The sequence below is a fragment of the Malaclemys terrapin genome, chromosome 25 (genome assembly GCF_027887155.1).
Source record: "Malaclemys terrapin pileata isolate rMalTer1 chromosome 25, rMalTer1.hap1, whole genome shotgun sequence".
Taxonomy (NCBI): Eukaryota; Metazoa; Chordata; order Testudines; family Emydidae; genus Malaclemys; species Malaclemys terrapin.
In genome coordinates this window covers 13,639,512-13,658,415 of record NC_071529.1, presented here as the reverse complement: position 1 = coordinate 13,658,415, position 18,904 = coordinate 13,639,512, and the positions used below count along the sequence as shown (strand labels likewise).

Genomic DNA, 18,904 nt, shown 5'->3' with positions numbered 1-18,904 from the left:
ACAAACCAGAGACTTTTCTGTAAAAACCACATATTAATACTCATAATTTTCTTTGCATTCTTTGTTTTCCATTGAGTTACTCTCCCCGGTATGAACATTTTATACTAGACATTTTTTAGAATCCCTATCCACAAGTGGTTCCTGACTACAGAAAATGTAAAGCTATATAAATCTTAAGAGGATTGGCTATTGAAATATAAGAGCCCCAGGATTGGAGGTAAAAAAAGGGACATCACAAAAGAATAATAATGCTTTCACAACTTTTCTTCAGTTTTCCAATTTCCATTTTAAGTTTATTAGCAAGATTTTGCTCCATAGTGTTTGATTCGAATGCTTGTACAAATCCGACATCTCACTTCATTGTTAGGACTGTATGTTCCAGGGTCACAAACCACTGCAACCAAACAAATATACAGTATTTCAGTCAGATGCCTTCCACCTTGGGCTGCGTTATACACATTATGGAATTTTCAAACGTGTATTAAGGATATTCAGCAGATCACTAAACTAGCTCCAGGTTATATTTTTGCATGCTGAATATTTCATATGGAGCTAAGTGATCATATAAAGGACAACTACATTCTTAATTTTAATATATTTTATATCAGTTACTTTTCATTTAATATTTTAGTGCTCCATTCCGACATACCCTGTAGGATAACTCCACCTGTATTATAGAATGCGTTTTTCAGTTTCTCTGAGATCAACACACTTAGCTTCACTTCATAACACAGTAGCCTGAACCAAAAGTCTGATCAGAAATTAAGGGCTCAATCCAGGGGCTGAGCACTTTGGCCCGATCCAGCAATGCACATTTACTTTGCTTAACATTGTGTAACATTGACTCTAGGTGGCTGCCTTGCAAATTTCAGTTGCCATGAGCAATAGATGTGACTGTTGGAAATGACTAGTGACATGTAAATACCCCCCAACCTCACTTTCCTGAAAAGTTTTTCTGGAGGGTTAGCTATTTATTTTTTTAGGCATAAAACATATATGTATTGCATAGCCTTTGGGTAAACTCAGAATTTAAAAATACAACCTGTTCAAACTATAAGCTTGTTAAAAAACCAATATCAGCCTAGTGGATGGCGTGAAACTACAGATGTGATAGATCTTGATTTTAGTAAAGCTTTTGACACAATCCCACAGAACATTCTCAAATGCAAACTAGGATCATATGATCTAGATGAAATTACAATAAGATGGATGCAAAACTGGTTGAAAGACCATACTTATTCAGTAATTATCAATGGTTTGCTGTCAATCTGGGGGAACATATTTAGTAGAATCCTACAACATTCTCTCTCCTGAGTCCAGTACTATTCAACATTATCATTAATTTCTTGGATAAGGAGTGGAGAGTATGCTTATAAAATCTGCGGATGACAGCAGGTTGGGAGGGGTTAACAGTTGACCTTTGGTGTGACCCAGTATGGCCATTTTTATGTTGCTAGCACTTTGGAGGTGAGGATTAGAATTCAAAACAACCTTGACAAATTCAAGAACTGGTCTGAAATCAAAAAGGTTAAATTAAATAAAGACAAGTGCAAAATACTACCCTTAGAAAGAAAAAAATCAAATGCACAGCTACAAAATGGGAATAACTGGAGTTGAATATGAGCCAACAATGTGATACAGTTGTGAAACAGGCTAATATTCTGGGATATTTTAATAGGAGTGCTATATGTAATACACGGGAGGTAACTGTCCCTCTCTACTTGGCACCGGTGAGGCTTCAGCTGCAGTAATGTCCAGTTCTGGGCATCACACCTAGGGTTAAAAAGATATGGACAAATTGGAGAGTCCAGAGGAGAGCAACAAAAATAATAGTTTATAAAACCTGACCTATGAGGAAAGGTTAAAAAAGCTGGACATGTTTAGTCTTGAGAAAAGCAGCATGAGAGGGGACCTGGTAAGTCTTCAAATTTGTTAAGAGCTGTTGTAAAGAGGACAATAATCAGTTGTTCCCTGTGTCCACAGAAGCTAAAACAAAAAGTAACCAGATTAATCTGCAGCAAGGGAGATTTAGGTTACATATTACGAAAACCTTTCTAATTATAAGTAAGGCTATGATCATGTCACAGAGGTCATGGAAATCACAGACTCCGAGACTTCCATTGACCTCTGTGACATTTTCTGCACTGGGGCTGGAGCTCTCAGCCAGCCCCCTTGCAGCTCCCAGTCCCCGCCCTGGTAGGGGAACCCCCCGTAGCTGCCCAGCTGCAGCATGGGGTCCCTGCATCTGGGTGGGCAGCCCTCCTGCTGCTGCCCAGCTGTGGCAGGGAAACCCCCTGCAGCTACCCAGCCGTGGGGGGGACGGGATGCTCCGCAGCTGCCCGGCCTCAGCAGGCTGCGGGGGACCCTGCAGCTGCCTAGCTGCGGTGGGTGGCAAGGGGATCTTCCACAGCTGCCCAGCCACGGCGGATGGACCCTGAAGCTGCCCAGCCACGGCTGGGGGACCCCCAGGAGCTCTCAGGCACTGCAGGGGAGGAGGGGGGGCGAGCGGACCCAACAGCAGGCTAGCCCCTGTGAGGGGTGGGGAACCCCAGAGCTCCCACTTGCTACAGGTGGCAGGGGACCCCAGAGCCTCATCAGCAGTAGGTGCTTAGCTGAATCCACCTCCCCATTTTGTCAGGGATATTTTTAGTCGAAGTCAGGAACAGGCCACGGGCTGCCGTGAATTTTTGTCTATTGCCCGTGATCTGTCCCTGACTTCGACTAAAAATATCCCTGACAAAATTTTAGCCTTAATTATAGGACTTGTTAAGCACTGGAATAGGCTTCCAAGGAAAACTGTGGAATCCATGACATTGGAGGTTTTTAAGTACAGGTTAGACAAACACCTGTCCAGATGGTCTACATATATTTGGTCCTGCCTCAGCACACAGGGCTGGACTAGATGACCTCTCAAGGTCCCTTCCAATCCTACATTTCCATGATTCTATAACTCAATTCTAACTAACCGCTGTTTAAACAGACAGCCTTTGCACTGTGTACTGAAAGCCAACACAAACAGAGGCTATGTCTACACTGCACTTTTGTCAGTAAAACTTTTGCCAACAAAGCTACCGTCCCTGTTTGGGGGTGGTTTTATTTTGTGGGCGGCTACACTGCGTACCTTACAGCGAAGTGGCCGTAGCAGCACAGCTGGGCCGCTGTGAGGTGCACAGTGAAGACATAGCCTGAACGCAAGAACTAAAGACCTACTGAGAACGCCCTGCCTCCAGTAACCCTAAATTCAGAAATAGATACTGGTAGCAGGAGAACTCCTAGAACAGTTGAGCATTTATTTTAAAATAGCAGTACTATGAGAGTGACAATTTCTTATTGATCCTATGTCTTGAATCCTATAACTGATCTAAGAGCAAGAGGAGAAAGTCATTTAGCCATATTTCCAGATGGGCCAATGACAGCAGTGGTAGCCTTTATTACAATATGATATGCATCAAATACTATCAACACTTTTTTCTTGGCTGTTTCAATTCCTGCCAACTTTATCACCTAGAATCTCAATGCCTCTCCAAAAGATAAACAGCAGTACACTTACTTTTATCACCAAAATTAAAAATATATATATATGGTAGAAAAACTGTAAGCAGGGTTAATATGCAATAATCTTTATATTGCTTGCTAAAAAATATGGATACTTTATTTTTCTATAATTACCACAGCAACTAGCGCAGTCATTGTGGGTGTCATCATTTTTTCCAAAACCTGGACGACAGCTGTCAATGCGAGTAACTTCAAAACTATGGTCTATATAATGTATTGCAGGTACATTCCGAAACTCGTGCTTCAGAACATATGTTTGTTTATGGAAAAATTCTTCAATGAGATCTCTTGCCTAAAATTTAGGAACAATGAAATGATAAATATGACATTAGGATTTTGGTTTTTTGTAGATTAGATATATTAATAAATATATTTTGTCCTAATTCTGCTTGAATATGTATGATATGAAATATGGGCCTGATCCTGGACCCACTGTACTGCATCCCAATCCAGAGTCTTTCTGTTGGCTTTAGTGGGCTTAGGATCAGGGTTTTATACTGTATATCATAAACAATCACCATGAAGCTAAATGAACTATATATAAAACAGAAACTACACTTGATAGTTTCTTTAAACTGTATTACAGCTACCAAATCATAATCCAAAGGTCTATGTTCTAGGAAAACTGAAATAAAAAAATACAGTACATGTTAACATATTGCTAATTTTCATAATTGCATATTTTAGGAAGTAAATGTATAAGAAACATTAACACTAGCCTCAGCAAATTTTGGATAAATATGACATTTAAATACAGTTTTCTATCTTGAGCTGAATTATTTAAAATCCAGACATAACATATACATTCCTGCTCTTTGCATAGGGTGGATTGCAACCAGTCAAAATCTGTAGATACTAATGGTGAAATTCACTGTAGCATGAAGGGACCATGAAAGCCTTCTAGAACACTTAAACCCTACTGATCCACTGAATACAATGGTGGACAGACTACCCTGAATACAAAGAAAAGTACGTAAGAGTGGGACGTCTGCATGGATATCTGCATGTCCTTTTAAATAAGGGGGGGAGAAACATTCCACAATGGTCCAAAATTGGTTACATAGGGGATCACTGGGGATGGATGTGTGGAGGGGTCTCTAGTTCCCGTTTACATGAATCCAATGGGCTAAAATATCTGCATAGGAAACATGGAGTAGCAATGGCTACTATTTCCTACCACATCTAGAATAGCTGCACCAAAGCACCACGGTCTGCTTGTGGATTGATGGAATAAATTCCTTCTCCATGCTGCGCGTGCTCTTCGAGACTTCCCTGCACAAAGCCCAATTATCTAGGGTTTGTACAGGGAAAAGTAAATTTCACCTTTAACTAACTTTGTAGTCCAAATTTTACAACCCACAACACGCTCCCTCTCCCCCCCCCCCGCACCTCCCTCCCGGCAGCGCCTCCTTCCCTCATTTTGAGTTCTAAAATAGTCACATGTTTATTGCTTGCATTAAAAAAATCCTACCTCCTGAACTCTTCTGTTGGTTACATCTTCACAGTCGTAAGAAATCTGTTGGCAAACTGCTTCCCATCCTGGGGCAAAAGGATTTACTATAGAGAAAAGGAGAAAGGGTATAAAGGCAAAACTGTTTTGTAATAGCTCATCACAAATACCTTGAAAAATACATTACGAAGGAGCATCCTGAAATGAGTGTCTTTCATTTGGAGATTTATTTTACAAAGCACTGGCATGCAAACACCAGTCATCATACTGTTGCTGCTTCTTATCTTTATATTACATTAATTTTATGCAATTACAATACAACTCAAGAGCAGAGGCACTCTCTATTTTGCCTCAAATTTGTGAGGAAGAATCATTTTATTACATTTGTTTCTGTGGTCAAGATATTGTTTTCATAACTGTTGTTCTTGTGATCCAAGATAGTTAACTGAGTTTTTAATAATAAAAATAAAGAGAAATGGATAATCAGGAAGGAAAGGCAACTTCGATTACCTCCTACTGATTAAAAACAAGTAAGGAAATACTAAGAAAACATGAACATGTATAAATCAGTTAGTCTAGCTGGCTTGGCATTCTAGGATGTTAAAAGTATTAGCTAATGAACATTCTGAATGCTTAATAATTACTTCTAAAGGGTCACGGAGAACTGGAGAGATACAAGGTTCTGGAAAAAACTATGTGGTATCATTTATTAATAAGGGGAAAAAGGAGTGGTCCTGACGATTCCTATCCAGTGACGTTAGTGTCATTCACTAACAAAATAATTAAATGATAAGAGAAAAGATCTGGAAAATAGAGATGGGACAGACTCAACCCCCCATATATACAAATAACTTCAAACTATGGAAAGGTCTAAATCCAGATTTGAACTTTGAGGCTTGGGTCCTATCTCCATTGTGAACATGGGTGGCGGGAGGGGGGGTAATTCATTCACTCTGATGATGAAAAATTGCCACAAACCAACTGCAGGTCCCATCAGATAAATTCTCCTCATGTAGGGCAGATACACAGTCAAGAGAAAATGTGTCCAAGGTGTCTCTGTACCTCATCAATTCCCCAGTGCCATGACACCTACATAGAGCATTATGGGTCAGCTATCCCTATGGACTTCAAAATGTAGAAACCTTGGAAACACCTGAATCCCTGGGCACCAAAAAGGTCTAAGCATTGGAAACTTAAAGATGGGAATTAAAAAAATCTTTAAACAAGAAATAATGCACAGATTTCCTGACTCACAAAGGGATTTGTTGAGGATATCTGGTACAAATTAAAGTTAACGTTGCTAGAAACAGCATATGAAGTACTAGGATTGATTAAACCAGTGCCAAAAAGGATAAGAAGGAAGACTTGGTGGTGGAATCTTCAGGTTAAAAAATCTGTGGATAAGAAAGAGGTAACTTTTTTAAAATGGCAGGCCAGTAGCTTGAACAATGATATGTATAAGGAGGTGAAAAAAGAGGCCATTAGAAGTGTTGTCACAGCTAAAAATTTGGCTTGTGACAAACTATATAATCAACTAGGAGGATATGACAGAGAAAAGACCAAAAACTCACTAAGGCAAGAAAGAAAATGCTCATGTGAGTTTGTACATACTAGAAATTAACATGGCATATTGCAAACAAATGGTCAAATTGCAATGATCATGGACGGAAGATGACCAAGGGGAAGGCCAAAGACTTGGTATATGGACCGGATAACAGTGGACATTAGAAAGACTAATTTGCATGACAACCAGGTGTACAAACATGAGTTTCGGAAGAAGACTATAAAAGTTGACAACTCCGAATAAGGAAGTGGCAAGAAACAAGAAGAAGAAAATAGCAAGGAAGATAAATCTGATCATTTTTATGGCAGAATTACAACATTCATGAAGAATCATAAATGAACTATATCCGGACTTTGGTAAATGATCTTCTGGGAATGGGCAACAGGGATGGATCACTTCATGATTACCTGTTCTGTTCATTCCCTCTGAAGCACCTGGCATTGGCCACTATCAGAAAGCACAATACTGGGCTAGACAGACCTATGGTCTGACCCAGTATGACCGTTCCTATGTTTCCCAAGGCCCTTTGCAAACAACACCCTGTTAGAGAATAACCTTTGCCAGTAAGGTTGTAAAAAGTGTTTTCCTGGCTCTCTGAGCTCTGGTCAAGTGAAAAAATTCTCTAAATTCAACTAACTCATGAGCTGCATTATAGCTCCATCTATGGGCTAACAAGAAAAAATACAGAAATTCTGAAGAAAAGAAGAGAAGCAACATACGAGGGAACATGACTCTGATATAATTGCAAATGTTATTTATATTGTCCTTAATTTAACTCTTTTGTTAATAAAGTAACAGTGTGACACTATCTCTTAAACAAATGCTTAAATCTGTTACCTTGAAAAGTAACAAATAGCTCATCCAGGAGGCCATGCTTTGGTATCTTGATGACATGACATTTGTATGATGGTTCTATAACATGACATGTCAAATCAGAGATTAAATCATTCAAGATTTTCTTCAGCTCTTCAAAGAATTGATCATTAGCTGCTAGTCTGCACTCTTTTGTAGTAAACCGAACAGATATCTGGTATGTGTAGTCAGGCTCCCGATATGCTTAAAAGAATTAGTATACACATAAGTATATGCAATATAATGTCTGTCCCACACATATTAGATTTCCTATGCAGTACTATTCTTTGTACCTTATATCTTAAATAGACTTTTATTTAGAGGCAAACCAATTTGTTTACTTATTAAGCATGATGGGCCAAATGCATCCTTGATATAGCTTCCCTGACTTAAATGGTGTTACACTATTAATTTAGTTTGATATGCACAAGAATTTTTGTATGTGTACGCACTATATTTTTATATGACTATGTGCCTAAATACCAAACATGGGAAAATGTTATATGTCAAAATAGCTACAGAACATGGCCATTTTTCAGCCTGTGCACTTGCTTAAAAAGTAGACATAACTGAAATGTGATGAGAAGTTGTTAAAGGAAGTACTTCATGTACCTGCATTTTAGGGTGGGGAGTTTTGAAGTCTGACTGGAAAGAGAAATTACATCTGTTTCTTTCTGCTTTCATTTATTTTTTTATAATTGTTTTTGGGAGAATGATGGGGTTGCTAAACTGCACAATCTGTCACCCTTCCACCACTTGTAACATATGTCATCAACTAAGATCAGACCAGGACAGAGGCCCATCTTTGACACCTCTTTGGAACAAGATCACAGCCACACCAGAGCCTCCTCTTCTGACCTTGGGTACCTTTGGGGGATGGCAGGAAGAAGGCAATGACCTCATCTATTTTTCCCAAAGGTAAAGATTATTTCATTCTCAAGGACAGTCACCACATGCTCCTGGCAGTTGTGTTGATTTGATTGAAATCAAAGTTGTATCGAACTGACTTTTCAAAAATAGGTATTTAGAATAATAAAGATGTTTAACACCAAGGTGCTTGAAAATGTAACTTACATTCTGGAGTACAGTGATAACTAATTGTGTTTAATAAACCAATATTCAGAAAAATCACATGCACTAGTGTACCAGCAAATTTGTATGGTCTTACCATATACCATAAATTTATATGTCTTAAATTTCTCTCTCTCTTCTTGTATGTCAGTGTTGATGGTTTTATAAGAAAGAGTGCAAGTATAAGATCCAGACATAGACTCCTGAAAACCTCTCACCATCAGTTTTCCTGTTTCAGTGAGATTGATGTAACTTTGTCCTAAAATGGAAAGAGGAAACTACCTGATTAATATTAGTTTTCAAAAAAGTAATTCATTTTTTTCATTTATGGTATTCATAATACTATTGTTGGTGTTCAAACTAGTGGAGTGGGGAATGTTTGTGTGTTTACATCTGTAAACTGATGGAGTGGGCCAATTGGATCGGCTACGAAGTCTTTTACCAAGTGAAACTTTTCTCCACAGTTTTATTCTTGATCCTGTCTGTGCTTAGTTAACAGCAACAAAAAAGGAAAATATAGATTCAAACAGAAAAATCCCAAATCAAACAACAACCCAGCCCAATAGGGCTCCACCTTCTCCATAATCTCTCACCCATTTGGTTACCAAGCAGTGATTTTTAATAGTGCTTCAAGTTTCCCCTTAAGTGCATGATTGGATATTCAATCCCCAACCCTGCTTCCTTAATCTACTTTATAGATCTGTGTCAGTTATGTGAAGAAAATTACCTCCTTTCTTTAAGGAAATCAGGAAGAGCTTCAAAACAAATTCTGACTAATCACACATTATTATTTCTTATGGAAAATGGCTTAAAGAAATGAAGGTTAATGAAAGCATTCATGAATAAATTCACATAAGATAATATGACCCATAAGTCACACCATCTCACTGATGATAGGGATCACCAAAAACTTAGAAAGCGTGATCTCACATACAGAATACTGAAATCTACTCAGCCATTAGTGATGGAATTATTATTTTTCTGTAAAAGAGTAGAGAAACAGAAAACAAAGATCTATCTCAACAGAATTTTTCATTTTTGCCATTACATATGGATTGCTTCTAGTTATGTGATATTCATAAAAATCAGATTCTGTGGATTAGTAGGTGATGGAATAAACATGGAACCAGTAAGACTGTATATAAACTGTAATGAGGAGAAAGTAACTTGCCTTTTAGATTCTTTCCATTGGGTCCAATCCATAAATAGTTTGGATCTATTACTTCTTTCTGAGAAAGTGCCAAATCCATGCATACTAGAAATGGACTATTTGTATACACTTTAACATAAATGTTCACTGCAATACAAGAGAATGAATTAAATGACCAGCAATGCTGAAACTGAACGAAATTACTAAATATCAATTTATATATATATATATACACACTATTTAATTCTTTACTTTTTTAGGTCCAACTTGCAAAATTAGTTCAGCATTACACTAATCTCTTAATGGCCTTATTTATTATTATTATTCTTTAGTACTGTGGAACTGTCCACAATGTGCTTCATACTGTCCAGACATACTGGAAAATATGGTCCCAGTCCCAAAGATTTGACAGCCTAAGAATATCAGATCTCCAGTTTGCAGCTGAGGTGGTGAGAAGGCAAGAAGTTCCCGAACGCTTATTCTGACATTAAATATTTACAAATTTCTATAGTGGGAAACGGGGGAAAGTGTTTGTTAAACCACAGCTCTGCATCATGGGAACAGTATTGTTGGAATCGCCAGCAGCTCTTCTTGTCCCCATGGTGTATTCTGATAAAGGTTAATGCTTTAATATAATAAAGGCTCGTGCTAAAATACAATAAATTGACCACTGTCAGCACTTAGATTTTACACCCCTGAAAAACATAAAGATTCAAGAGCATTTTTCTAATATGATCTATTTAATTTCTCATTAAATAATAAATTGTGCTCCCATTGACTTTGGCTCACCTCCCACCCAAATTAAAGTTCTTCTTTAGAGTTTTTCTAAATTAGTTTCCATTGTAACTTTAATAGGTAGTTGTACACATGTGGTGTTAAACTTTTTGTAGAATAAATCTATTATATGAATTCTATTAACTGTGCTGACCAATCAGATACTTTATGGGGTCAATCTGGTAAATGAACAAAAAGGAAAGAAATGAACAAGTACAGACTGGATCCATATGGAAATGAATAAGCTATAGCCCTACTCTATATCCCAGGTACAGAATTTGTGGGATCTGTTACAATGGGTATGGAATAAATACATTTTCCACTGCTGTTGGGTGTGTAACAGGTTTCCATCAATGGTACTATGCCAGTAACTGTACTTGTTTCCCACCAGGCACGACCATTCGCCATCCCCAAATACTCTGCCACTCTAAGTTACCCACCATGTAGTAGTAAACAGGTATTTAGAGAGCAGTTTGGACTCTCTGCACCTTGGCACAAAGGCTTTTTAAACACCGTTTACCTCAAAACAAGTTTTTTCTCAAACCCACCTCCATGTGTGTCAGAATGGGACCATGTCTAATGTATACGCCGTCCTTTGATTAAAAATACATAATTATTCTCTTTTATCTTTCTTTTACTGTGATTCAGTTAAAAACATTATAGCCTAGGCCAAAACACAGTTCTGCATACTTGACTTACAGTCCTTACTGAAACAGACTCTCCAAGATTGTGCAATATTGATAGCTTGTAGAATGAATTATCATTTTGCCAATACCTTTTTCATTTTATATAAAAACCCATTAAGTGCACATCCTACTGCTCTGTGCAATCACTTAATTCCAAGATCTTTCTGTTTACAATGTCCTTTATTGCACAGTGGCTATGATTTGTTGACAGCTTTCAGATTACAGTAATTGAATTGTTCCAGTTGGGAATAATTTGAAGTAAAAAATTTAGTTACCTATTTTATGAAATCCATTTCCTGTTTATATGCTTGAAGAATTATGTAATTTCCTATGTAATTAGGATTTGAAATTCTTGGTTTAATAACACAGCCACAGTCACCTACATATGTACATTAGTTTATATGCTTTATTGTTATATTTATTATATTTGTATTAATACTGCATTCAAATGCTTACTTAGATCTTAACTATAAAAATAATCACCTTGATGTTTGATGTTGCCATAAATGTAATTCTTTTTAATTACTTTAACAGAATATTGTTCTTCATCAATTGCGGCTTCCACTGTAGAGAAAATACAGTAATACTTAAAAAAACATTTTAAAAATCAAATTTGAATGTAGTTTGTTTCCCCTTTTATTTTATTCTTGCAGTTCCCCTCCCTTCCATCCTTTTCTTAAAAAAGGGACTCCTGTTTACTGTTCGAGTAGTAAACCTGTCTTGACTTTGGAGCCTCCAAACTGGCTAAATATTGAACTTTCCACACACACAAAAAAATGTAACTAACACTGGTCTACAATTTTTGAGAAGTCGTCTGCTTCAGAGATAAAATGTGCTATTTATTATGTATTTTGATGTGCTGAAGTCAAATATGACAATTGATTGGCTACTGTTTCTAAGATATTTAAGTTTTTACATTTTATGTCTATGTATATTGTGTAGATAGTAGAGTTTTAATCATAAATTGTAAACCTAGGTCTTTTCATGTGTTTATGGTTGTTTTCCATGATAATATTTCACCTGTCCTGTTTATGTAACACTTTAAAAATCAGCAAAAGGGTTATATAAATAAAATTTATTATGAAACAAAAGGCAAAAAAATATTATGTACATAGTTTAGTCCTATTCAGTGTCTACTCGGCGCTTCTTGGCTTGTCTCTTGTATTCATTAAATGGAGCATCTCTTGTCATTGTCCAGCAACAGTTTGCAAGCATTGATGGGCTCCATTTGCCCTGATAGCGTTTCTCCATTGTCGCAATGTCCTGGTGAAATCACTCGCCGTGCTCGTCGCTCACTGCTCTGCAGTTCGGTGGAAAAAAATCTAGATGAGAGTGCAAAAAATGTATCTTTAGTGACATGTTGCAACCAAGGCTTTTGTATGCCTTGAGGAGGTTTTCCACCAACAACCTGTAGTTATCTGCCTTGTTGTTTCCGAGAAAATTTATTGCCACTAACTGGAAGGCTTTCCATGCCGTCTTTTCCTTGCCACGCAGTGCGTAGTCAAATGCATCATCTCGAAGAAGTTCACGAATCTGAGGACCAACAAAGACACCTTCCTTTATCTTAGCTTCACTTAACCTTGGAAATTTTCCACGGAGGTACTTGACAGCTGCTTGTGTTTTGTCAATGGCCTTGACAAAGTTCTTCATCAGACCCAGCTTGATGTGTAAGGGTGGTAACAAAATCTTCCTTGATTCAACAAGTGGTGGATGCTGAACACTTTTCCTCCCAGGCTCCAATGACTGTCGGAGTGGCCAATCTTTCTTGATGTAGTGGGAATCTCTCGCACGACTATCCCATTCGCAGAGAAAACAGCAGTACTTTGTGTATCCAGTCTGCAGACCAAGCAAGAGAGCAACAACCTTCAAATCGCCACAAAGCTGCCACTGATGTTGGTCATAGTTTATGCACCTCAAAAGTTGTTTCATGTTGTCATAGGTTTCCTTCATATGGACTGCATGACCAACTGGAATTGATGGCAAAACATTTCCATTATGCAGTAAAACAGCTTTAAGACTCGTCTTCGATGAATCAATGAACAGTCTCCACTCATCTGGATCGTGAACGATGTTGAGGGCTGCCATCGATGTTGTTGCAGGCTACAAGATCACCTTCTATGAAGAAGAATGGGACAAGATCCTTTTGACGGTCACGGAACATGGAAACCCTAACATCACCTGCCAGGAGATTCCACTGCTGTAGTCTGGAGTCCAACAGCTCTGCCTTACTCTTGGGTAGTTCCAAATCCCTGACAAGGTCATTCAGTTCACCTTGTGATATGCATCCGAAGAAGTGGGCTGTAGTCCACGAAAGCTTATGCTCTAATAAATTTGTTAGTCTCTAAGGTGCCACAAGTACTCCTGTTCTTCTTTTTGCGGATACAGACTAACATGGCTGCTACTCTGAAAACAGTTCACCTTGAGTTATGAGGTGTGGTTCAGAGGAGGAGGATGGGAGAAAATGTGGGTCCTGTGACATTGATGGTTCAGGACCAGAAGTTTCATCCTCTTCCTTGTCTGACTCAAGTGAGAATGATTCTGGTGCATCAGGAACCGGCAGTCCTTCTCCGTGGGGTACTGGGCGTATAGCTGATGTTTGGATAATGCACAGTCCACTTTTTCTTCTTTGACACACCTTTCCCAACTGGAGGCACCATGCAGAAGTAACAATTGCTGGTATGATCTGTTAGCTCTCTCCAAATCATTGGCACTGCAAAGGCATAGATTTCCTTTTCCTGTTCAACCACTGGCGAAGATTCGTTGCACAAGTGTTGCAGCATATGTGTGGGGCCCACCTCTTGTCCTGATCTCCAATTTTGCAGCCAAAATAAAGGTGATAGGCTTTCTTAACCATGGTGCTTATACTAAGCTTTTGTGATGCAAAAGTCACTTCACCACAAACAGCAGAAGTTATCTGCACTGTTCACACAAGTACGAGGCATCTCTGCTTACTTTGGCTAAACAGAAATGTGTCCCTTTGCAAAATCAAACACTGACAAATAAGAGAGCATGACACTATGATTTCTAGAGCTGATATAGGGCAATTTGTTCAGCAGAGTGATGTAAGCTTCATTATGATTGCATCATCCATGACTTCTAGGAATAACATGATGCAATTCATATAATGTATGATGCAATACCAGCTTCAGATTGCATCATTCATTGTTTTGCCTAAAAAGCAAGTACTGTCCAAACCCAGTCATAGATTTATTCATAGATCCAGTCAAAGATGTATTTTAGTCATTTCTGGTTTAAATTGAGATCCCTTCCCTTTATGACAAGTTTCAGAGTAACAGCCGTGTTAGTCTGTATCCGCAAAAAGAAGAACAGGAGTACTTGTGGCACCTTAGAGACTAACAAATTTATTAGAGCATAAGCTTTCGTGGACTACAGCCCACTTCTTCGGATGCATATAGAATGGAACATATAATGAGGAGATATATATACACACATACAGAGAGCATAAACAGGTGGGAGTTGTCTTACCAACTCTGAGAGGCCAATTAATTAAGAGAAAAAAAAAAAAAAAAAAAAAAAACTTTTGAAGTGATAATCAAACTAGCCGAGTACAGACAGTGTGATAAGAAGTGTGAGAGTACTTACAAGGGGAGATAGTCAACGTTTGTAATGGCTCAGCCATTCCCAGTCCTTATTCAAACCGGAGTTGATTGTGTCTAGTTTGCATATCAATTCTAGCTCTGTAGTCTCTCTTTGGAGTCTGTTTTTGAAGTTTTTCTGTTGTAATATAGCCACCCGCAGGTCTGTCACTGAATGACCAGACAGGTTAAAGTGTTCTCCCACTGGTTTTTGAGTATTTTGATTCCTGATGTCAGATTTGTGTCCATTAATTCTTTTGCGTAGAGACTGTCCGGTTTGGCCAATGTACATGGCAGAGGGGCATTGCTGGCACATGATGGCATAGATCACATTGGTAGATGTGCAGGTGAACGAGCCCCTGATGGTATGGCTGATGTGATTAGGTCCTATGATGATGTCACTTGAATAGATATGTGGACAGAGTTGGCATCGGGGTTTGTTACAAGGATAGGTTCCTGGGTTAGTGGTTTTGTTCAGTGATGTGTGGTTGCTGGTGAGTATTTGCTTTAGGTTGGGGGGTTGTCTGTAAGCGAGGACAGGTCTGTCTCCCAAGATCTGTGAGAGTAAAGGATCATCTTTCAGGATAGGTTGTAGATCTCTGATGATGCGCTGGAGAGGTTTCCTCCGCCATTCCCAAGTCAAGGGTCGTATATACTGACCCAATAGTATAACTTGAAAACTAGAGCCAATCAACAATTTTAAGTATCATTTTTGTTCTCAGTGACCCAGAATTAGTAAAGTTTGACTACATGTATTTCAGAAGCATTTTGGCTGTAGAGCAGTATAATTAAGGAAGCTGTTTAAAAATTTGCAGTTCTCAGCTACAAAACTTGTCAAGCTTGCATGAAATTTACAGAATGGGCATTACTTCCCTGATATAAATACATAATAAACAAAAACGTGGAGTTTGGAGCCAGAAGAGTTACCTACTGGTTTGAACCATTTTCTGCTGTTTAAAGTCCTGGGTTCAATTTCTAATCCTAGTCATTTCACTACCCAGGTCAGAAAGTTCTGTGGAAACAGCACCCTCTGCCCAAAAGGTGAAGGAAGTGCTTTGCACCGCTTAACTAATCAATAGCAGTGCCTGTGCTAATCCATTGGAGGTGCTAAACAGGAATATTTTGGGGGGCATCCCCATACAATATCTACTAATAATTAATGGGGGGGGCATTGTGAGTTGCTCAGGGTCCTTAAGCAATTGCTTTGTCTGCTTATGCCAAGCACTGTCTTTGATCAACCCCAGCATCTCTGCATAGTTACAGATTTCAGTGAACAGGTTAGAGATTTCCATTAACAGTCTCTGAAAGGAATTTTTTTTTTATAATTTGCTGTGGCCCCCAACTCCCAGACACCCCATCTGCCTTTGGGACAAAAGAATCCATAACTACGGTTATGTAACACCCACTTCAGAAGGGCATCTCACCACAGCTGGGATTGCGTTAGGGGCGCACCCGCTGAGGTTGCAGGAGGCCCTGATTTCTCTTTCACAAAGGTGGGGTTCAGGGAAGCCACAGCATTAGTGACCTTGTGGAGAGTGTGAGGCCCATGTTTCTATGCTCCAGTTTCCATATCCACTGAGCAGTGTAAAGGGAGTCGGCCCCCCTTTTGATGAGCACTGGGGCCCAGTACGTGTGCGAGGGCTTCTCTCTCAGGAGAGCCCCAAATGGGTGTGAAGACCATTGTCCCAATATCTTGGGGGCCCTCAATGACTCCTGACCCACGGTTTCACTAAAGGCCTCTGGGACAGTGGGATGGCCCCCTCTGGTGTCTGGCTTCCCAAAGAGCGAGGCCAAGAGGTAAAGGGGTATTGGTGGTGACCCACACAGAACATGAAGCCTTGATGATTTCTGATCACAGGGGATAAGGGGTTCTGGGAGGCTACAATGGCCCCTTATAATCTCTGATCTCAGAGTGAGCGCCACAGGGAGAACCTGGTGTGCCTCTGCCATCCACAGCCGCCGGGTAAGAGCTGGAGAGCCGGGAAGCCGCCACAGAGAGTGAGGACAACATGCTCCCCGGTTACCTTGGGTCAGAGCAAACAAGGAGTTGAACAAAACCCCCAGGGACAGGAGGGAGGCGCTGTCGAGCGGCGGGCTCAGCCCCCAGCCGCCCCCCTGCATGGTCAGGCGCAGCCCCCTCCCGCGCGACCCTCGCTCCCTGCTGAGGAGAGGGGGCGGGGCACGGCGCTCAAGCGCCCCTCGCAGCCCCGCCCCCGCCCGCAGCGGGCTAACCGCCGCGGCACGTGACCAACAGCTCTGCGCTGCCCGCCTTTCTTTCTTTTCGCCTGTCGCGGCTACAGCGCGAGCCTAGTCGCCTTGCCCGCCTTTTTTCTGCCTGTGGCGTCCGCCGCGCGAGGCCAAATGCCCTTCCCGCCTGTCGCCCGTGCAGCGCGAGGCCAAATGACCTTCCCGTCTTTTTCCCTCCTGTCGGGTCCGCAGCACGAGGCCAATCGCCCTTCCCGCCTTTTTTCCGCCTGTCGCGTCCGCAGCGCGAGGCCCAATGCCCTTCCCGCCTATTTTCCGCCTGTCGGGGCCGCAGCGCGAGGCCGAATGTCCTTCCCTCCTTTTTCTCGCCAATCGCGTCCGCAGCAGCGCGAGACCAAATACCCTTCCCGCCTTTTTTCCGCCTGTCGCGTCCGTAGCGTGAGACCAAATGCCCTTCCCGCCTTTTTTCCGCCTGTCGCGTCCGCAGCGCGAGACCAAATACCCTTCCCGCCTTTTTTCCGCCTGTCGGGTCCACAGCACGAGGCCAATCGTCCTTCCCGCCTTTTTTCCGCCTGTCGCGTCCGCAGCGCGAGGCCCAATGCCCTTCCCGCCTTTTTTCCGCCTGTCGGGGCCGCAGCGCGAGGCCGAATGTCCTTCCCGCCTTTTTCTCGCCAATCGCGTCCGCAGCAGCGCGAGACCAAATACCCTTCCCGCCTTTTTTCCGCCTGTCGCGTCCGTAGCGCGAGACCAAATGCCCTTCCCGCCTTTTTTCCGCCTGTCGCGTCCGCAGCGCGAGACCAAATACCCTTCCCGCCTTTTTTCCGCCTATGCCGTCCGCAGCACGAGGCCAACAGCCCTTCCCGCCTTTTTTCCGCCTGCCGGGGCCGCAGCGCGAGGCCAAATGCTTTCCCCGCCGTTTTTACGGCTGTTGCGGCGGATGCATGCGAAGCCTACCAGCTTTTCCCGCCACCTTTCTGCTCCCATTTGCTACCTATATTCTCCAGAGAGGCGCCTCTTTCCTCCCTTAAGGGGCGTCCCTCTCTCATGGGGGGCGGGGCTATCTCAGTCAGTTGCGCACTTGAAAGGCCAGATGGGGCTGATAGATAGGAGATGACCTTGCAGAAAATCTGCCTGGATAGGACAGCATCCCCCCTCTTTAATAAAACTACTGGGGGTCTCCCTTTCCAGCCCCTACCCCATTCTGCACCCCCGCATAGTAAACCAAGTTGCAAAGTGCAAAAGCTGATCATTATAGCAGAATTTTCCTTCCTTGGGCTTGAAGCACCCAGAGCATCACTATGCCATCTATCCTCAACACCTCTGTGCCCCACACCAGCAGAAACTTTATTATAACTACGCCCAGAAATTATTTCCAAATACCATAACACAGTGCTCTATATCCTGGCTCGCACAACTAGCAACAATATTAGAAAAACCTTCAGGGACCCTGGGAGAACTGGGACATAGTGATGTCTGCCCCTCCTTCGCACAGATAGAAACGGCACTGCACTATAACCATGTTTATAAACCACTGCTACCCTGTTTCCCCGAAAATAAGACAGTGTCTTATATTAATTTTTGCTCCCAAAGATGCGCTAGGTCTTATTTTCAGGGGATGTCTTATTTTTCAGAAATGAAAAATGCCTTATTATCGGTGGATGCCTTATTATCGGGGAGGTCTTATTATCGGGGGGATGCCTTATATTACAACGAGAGGCAAAACTGTAAGTAGGCCTTATTTTCGGAGGATGTCTTATTTTCGGGGAAACAGGGTAGACACAGTGACACTGTGGTTTGTGTCCCCATTCCGCTGTGTCAGCTTTCACAATTTAATTGTGAGCCTTGCAATGTTTAATGTTTTTCTTAAAGCCCCAGCTTTTGGAGGCATGTGATGAGTTGAGAATCTCAACTTTCTTAAATGTTAAGTAAATTTTTAGCACTGATTGTGGCAAAAAGCTTGAAAATGTGATCTTGTATCAAAATCCAAAATTCAAACAAAAA

General features: G+C 41.1%; 1 protein-coding gene across 1 annotated transcript; it reads right to left on the bottom strand.

Moving 5' to 3' along the window:
• Positions 1-296: 296 nt before the first annotated feature.
• On the bottom strand, positions 297-18,103 carry ZPBP2 (zona pellucida binding protein 2). The gene is made up of 9 exons (XM_054014728.1): positions 18,099-18,103; positions 16,947-17,778; positions 11,586-11,688; positions 9,664-9,789; positions 8,590-8,751; positions 7,407-7,625; positions 5,027-5,112; positions 3,670-3,847; positions 297-394 (listed from the first exon to the last, which is right to left on the bottom strand). The coding sequence occupies exons 1-9, from the start codon at positions 18,101-18,103 to the stop codon at positions 297-299; spliced, it is 1,809 nt and encodes a 602-aa protein (XP_053870703.1).
• Between the last annotated feature and the right edge of the window lie 801 nt (positions 18,104-18,904).